The sequence below is a fragment of the Vicia villosa genome, linkage group LG1 (genome assembly GCF_029867415.1).
Source record: "Vicia villosa cultivar HV-30 ecotype Madison, WI linkage group LG1, Vvil1.0, whole genome shotgun sequence".
In the NCBI taxonomy this organism is placed as follows: domain Eukaryota; kingdom Viridiplantae; phylum Streptophyta; class Magnoliopsida; order Fabales; family Fabaceae; genus Vicia; species Vicia villosa.
In genome coordinates this window covers 115830923-115837289 of record NC_081180.1, presented here as the reverse complement: position 1 = coordinate 115837289, position 6367 = coordinate 115830923, and the positions used below count along the sequence as shown (strand labels likewise).

The following is a 6367-nucleotide window of genomic DNA, read 5'->3' as shown; positions in this document are numbered from 1 at the left end:
ATTCTTTCCCTCCCTTCTCCTTCATTTTATTCAACTCTCCCTTCAATCTATTCTCGTTTGGAAATATACAAACAATAGCTCTACGGTTCAATTTTTTTGCATCAGCAGTTTTGTTTCGACTAGGTACTTAAAACATTGATTCTGGTTTTGTTTCTGCTAGGTGTTTAAAACATTGATTCTACTGGGAAAAAATGTCACGTTCAAAAGTTAATATTTGGGGTGCACGTGGAGTTTTGAATGACAATTTTTTGTCCAAAAGAAATAACTAAAAACCACGACGCACGTACCATAATTGCTCACAACATCTTATTTGGTTTCAAATATTCTCTTTGAATTTTGTATGACTGAGATTAAAAATGTCACACAAGTAACACATCCCAAACAATTAAAGAAAGCTCAATATCTTTAGTTGTCCCTCGCACGTCATTATCATAAGTACATCATTTCAACAGTTGGATCAGATGGTTAAGAATTTGAATGATCCCAAACCAACACACATGGCATCTAAAATACTAAGGATGTTGATTTGGCAAATGGGTCAGAACGAGGATGTGATGCTCTAAAAGCCACATAGTTCAGAACATATGCACAAAAGAAACCAATCCCAGTCTCCTTTTGAAGGAAAGGGTAAAGTTGTATGCACTCATCACCTTAATGCATCAATCATTCTACAATCATTCTTTCTGCGGCGGCATCTATGATGAGATTTTTGATCTAGCAAGGTGTTTTCCCCAACCATCTCCATTTTCGAATCTGCACCTGGTATAATGAAGGTTCAAGTTAGTTTCTGAAAAATGCCAATTACAGTATTAGATTTTATAAATTATATGCAACAAATGTCTCAATGACTTGGAAGATAATATTGTGCAAAATCTCAAAACTTTAATCAGACAAGACAACAAAACTATAGAACCCTTCAGCTCACCCACTTTTGCGCACCTCTTACCATTTGTTGGGACAGACATTTACAGTAGAGAATTAGAAATGTTTTATCAGGGAAACACAAAGCTACTATTACTACTGACAACAAATCATTTTAAATGAAAATTGCATTTTGATTCTTAACATTATCATCTTCGCAGAGCTGAGTTTACATGCTATAAAGCAGTGTCATTCAAATATTTTAGGAGTGCTGGTTTGCAAAAAAGAGAGCAAAATGTCATCAGGCACGAATATAAAATTGCAAAAATACAAGGAACATTTTGACATTTTTCAGATATTTTCAAAAATATTCACACTAGTTTTAAAATGCATTTTCAAAAACATCCATAATGTCTGATGTTTATTTTATCAAAAGAAATGGAAACAAGAAACACTTGAAGCCAAAAAGGCCTTTCTCTACCATGGTCACTCACTGCATTAAGGTCTATTCCTAATTCCAGCCAAAAGTACAAATTTACAACACTACCAGTGTGATTGTGTTGTTTCATTAAATCACTTGTGCCACTGCTCACTAAGATGTCAAGTCCCATACCAATACTTTGCTCAGTTTGTATGCCAGGTTCTACCTATTTATAAGCAATATGTTATTTTAAAAATACACCCTGCGAAGAAGATTTCAGAAATTTGCAAAGAGGTTTTTGTTGGCACACTCGCCAACCATCTCACTGAGCATCTAGGAAGTGAGAATCAACATAATTCAAAATGAACGGTAATTGGGGCCTTTTATCAAAAGAAGGGTAAATTGATCGACCAAAATATGCCCAAGATTTTCACTCTCAGACACTACACAGTTGAAGACAGAATGAAGATTTGTTTTTCAACAAGTTGTAACTTTAAAGTTCAAAGAGAAAGGGAATTCACAAGTAGGTTCATAGATTAAATGATCCTTTTATCCACCAGCCAGAAGCTTCACCAGACTCTAAGGCACATGGCATGATGGAATTCAGGCATACCCTTACAACAACAGATATTATTAAGCCTAAGTGCGATTTGGGGGGTAAGTTATAGGGAAATTTTACAAGAGTAAAGTATGCTAAAGAAAGAGGTGTTTGGTATAACAGCAATGAAAAGAGAATTTTAAGGGAACTAAATGTTCCCCTCCTTTGGGGATAAAATACCACCTCATCCCCTCCAAAAAGTGAGACTAAGGTAATATTTTCCATGTTACTATCCCATGCTCTCTAACATCAGCATCTAGTTTCATCTCTTTGAGCTTAAATAATAGTGATCAGTCCCAAAAATATTGGTGGTGTTGTTTCAAAACTCAGCTGAGCTTAAAAGGAAGTTGCATTACAGCAATAGCAAAATTGAATATGCTTATCTTATGTTTTTTAGTTTATAAAAAAATACCTTTAAGTGTTTTCAAAGGCTCAAAGCGTGTCCAAATCAGTAAAATAAACTGCTTGACCCAATGACTGAAAACTTCGGCTTTTTAATTGGGCAGAAGCCAGAATCCATTTAACATGAAACAATTTACAAATCCTACCAAAGGTGATAGAATTAACAAATCATGAAATCTTACACCAAAATCATTTGTGAATGAACTGAACTCTTGAAGCTAACACCTTGAACATACTAATTGATTCCAAATCCACTAAGGTATACCACAGAAACAAAAGCCCCAAGTTGTTGATTACACACACAACACACTCATAGTTGAATTGACTTATTTGAACTGAACTATTATAAGCACTTGTGAGTCTGTTTGAGAGAACTTATACAAACAACTTACGACGTGGCAATAAACTATTTTCAGCTTATTTTCATTTCATAATAGCTTATGAAAACACTATGATAAGAGTTGTTTATCCAAACATGACGCAAACGTTAAATCATTGATACCAGTAAACCCTAGTAGACAAAGATATGCTGAAAGGAAATAAAGATCAAGCAAAAAAGATTAAATCTTTCGATCAATCAACAGCAAATAAATCAAAAGAAACAAAAATTGATGAGAAAAGTAGAAAATTTACCTCCTCCGAGTTGATTTCCCCAAAACAAGACTCTATGATCATCTTCTTCCTCATCAAACTCATCCCCATACCCAAATTCAGCATCCCCGCGATAACCCGGTTCACTCCCATACCCAGATTCATTCCCATTCGCATCAGAACAGCCGTTCACCCCAAACCCAACACCCACATTCTCCTTCTCCTTCTCTCCACTCCCACAATCCCTCGAATTCTTAGCTTCACTCACATCAGAAGCCCAATTCGCATCCCCGTTCCCAAAAAGCTCCCCACTCGAATCAGTCCCCATAGCCACCGGAAAATCAGAGCAAGTCCCATAAGCAGCCGAAGCCCCAACGGAACAGCAACGTCTCGTAGCACTCCGATCGCTACTCCGGCCGGAAACAGATCTGGAGCCACGACGGCGTCGCTTGCGGGCGACGAGACGGTAGCTACCGGTTCTGTTGATTGGTCTGTTGTCTTCATCGGCTAGGGTTAGCTTGGAGAGGTCGAGGGAAACGGAGGCGGTGGTTCGATCGGAGAGACAAGGGCGTTTGTTGTTGTTGAGGGAGGTGTCGGTTATTTGGGGGAGGTGGAAGGGTTTCCAGTTACGGAGGTGTAAGACGCATGAGTCAATGGAGGGTTTGTGAGACATGGATTGAGTCATGGGATTCTAGAATGATCGATTTGGGTTGACTGGTTCTCAGTTGAATTGTATCAGATCACGATTAGAGAGAGAGAGAGAGAGAGAGAGAGAGAGAGAGAGAGAGAGAGAGAGAGAGAGAGTTTGGGTTTCACGAGATTTTTGTAAGAAAGTTAGGTTAGGTCCCGCCAGAAGGCCCGCCACTACTAGTCCAACTTAATGAACCAAGTTGCTTGATATACAAGCAAACAAAACAAATAGGTTAACCATTACGGCTGTGTTTTGATGTTTGGTAACACGTCAAAATTTTTTTCAAATTATCAATTAGTGGTCATAAAAATATATAAATAACGGGAAGGAAATCATCACTTTAAATAGGTATGGAGAACTGCAACGTTAATGAGTCTATTTGACTAAGATAGTTAGACAAAGAGTGCAAGTAGTTGGGACTATCCTAGATGATCATAAAACCCTGAAACGAGATGCTAATGGGGGATTCTTAGGAGATACACATATATCATTAGATCTTGTAAGTCCGGATGACCTTCGCAACATACGTCATATCCAAATCAATACATACTAGGTTGCTACTAGTAGAAAGAACATTTACTTACAACCTTTGTGGATCTATGTGATGTGAAGGGATATTCGGCCATTAGTGTTATTGGTCTTGATAACGACAACATCTTATGTCAAACAACATTTGATTTTGATGATGACAACACATTAAGTCAAATGATATTCGGTGAAGTCTTTTATGGCAAGGTTACCAATATCGGCACATAGCTTCCATATGAAGAGGAAGTCATTCTAGTCAAGGCACAAAGGTTTAATTTAGACATATTAGTGTGGATTCCATATTAAATTCCATGTAAAGACCCAAAACCAAAGGTATCTCCCATCACCTAGCCATCGACCACGTTGTTTGACCTATGGTGCAGAAGAAAATGATGCGGGCATGCAAAAATCGGGTTAACATTTCAGAGGAAACTTAGAAGTTGGCAAAAGCAGGTTTCATTCAAGAAATCATATAGCTGGCATGGGTGATCATTAAAATTAGGGGTGGCAAACGGGCATGCACGCCCCGTTAGGCCTGCCTAGAAAAAGTCTGCAAAAAAACAGGGCAGGACGGGCATAGTTAAGGGTGTGAGCCTAAAGTGCAGGCGGGGCAATGCGGGCCCGCAGACACTGCACCTTTTAGGCCTGAAAATGCTATAAGTTATGTTAATGCACGTGCCCACAAAATCCCTAAAAAAGGGTGGTGCAGGGCGATCATAGTAGAGGGTGAAGGCCTAAACCCTTGGCCCTCCTCCCACTAAAGTACGGTCAAAACAGGTATACCCAACGAGACAGACCTGTTTTGCCATCCCTAGTTAAAATGGTAAAATGAACAACGAAAAAGGATGGATGTGCTGAAACTACACAAAATTGAAAAGGTGTTCCCTAAAGACTCATATCAAATGTCATACATAGATATGTTGAAAGATAGGACATCAGACTGAAATACTCCAAGTTTTATGGATGCATATTCACGATTTAATTAGATCACGATGAATCCAAAAGATACATTCCAAATTACTTTCATGTTAGATGGGTTGAACTTCTACTACTAGATAGTCCCCTTTGGGCTAAAGAACACATATGTCACTTACCAAACAACAATGGTAAAGGTCTTTGAGAAGTAGGTTGAGAATAACATCTAAATCTACATGGATGAAATGGTGATCATAACTTGACATACAAAGTATTATTTTTCAGAACTACACATTATATTTGAATATGTCAAAAGGAATATCATGAGGGTGAACCTAAAAAAGTGCACTTTTGGGGTTAAAGGAGGCAACTTCTTAGGACTCATGATTACCCAAAAAAGGATAAAAGTCATTCTGAGAAATTCAAGGAGACATATGAGATACAAAATGTTATATCCATTAAAGAGGTACAACGACTAGCATCCATATCTTAGTTCCTTTCTAAGTTAGTATTTAGTTTCTTGTCACTTTACCAAGTTCTCTAAAAGCCTGAACTATTTTCTCGGGTTCCCTAGTGAAAACATACCTTCAACAACTTGAAGATGTTAATTACACAACCTTCAGTATCAACTAGTTCAGTGTTTGTGCTACAATGACTCTTTACTTAGCAACCACAGAATATGCTATTAGTTCAACTCTTGTAGAAGAAAGAAAAGGAACATAATACCCATTGTACTTCGTGATCAAGGTGTTACAAAGAGCAAAGGTGCAAAATTAAAAATTGAATAAGTGACATTTGTCCTAGTATTGTGAGCTCAGAGACTCATTCATTACTTCAAATTTCACCCAATAGTTGTAAAGATTAACTTCCATGTGAAAAAAATCTTGTAGAAGCAAGAACTTTCACCAATAATGGTAACATGTTTTAAATAAGAGATTACAAACACAAGAGGGGGTGAATTATGTTATTTAGAAATGGAGTTTATTTTTTTAAAAAATATTGTCTCGTAAAAACAATTTATGTTATTTCAACACAGATATCGCAATGGATAAAAAGAAGAAGAATGAGGAGGATGACGAGGAGAAGAAGAAGAAGAAGAAGATAATATAAACATAAATTATAGAAATTAAAGAGATAAATTTAGAGAGGATGCACTATAAATTATACAGGTTCGACCTACCACTTGGCCTATTCATGTCCCCAAGAATTTTTTCTTGAGAGTTCCATTAATAAAATATCTTAAGTTGTTAAGCATATCCCATAAACATTCTTACAACAACGGAGAGATTTTATACACGTTAATCCACTAAACCAAATAGAGTTTTTAATTGGGTGAGCTCACAAAACCAAACAAAGACTT

At 37.1% G+C, this 6367-nt stretch overlaps 1 protein-coding gene across 1 annotated transcript; it reads right to left on the bottom strand.

The window, feature by feature from the left end:
* LOC131643928 (uncharacterized) lies at window positions 1-3698 on the bottom strand. The gene is made up of 2 exons (XM_058914298.1): window positions 2916-3698; window positions 1-759 (listed from the first exon to the last, which is right to left on the bottom strand). Exons 1-2 carry the CDS (start codon window positions 3556-3558, stop codon window positions 647-649), a joined length of 756 nt encoding a protein of 251 aa, XP_058770281.1. The 5' UTR covers window positions 3559-3698; the 3' UTR covers window positions 1-646.
* Between the last annotated feature and the right edge of the window lie 2669 nt (window positions 3699-6367).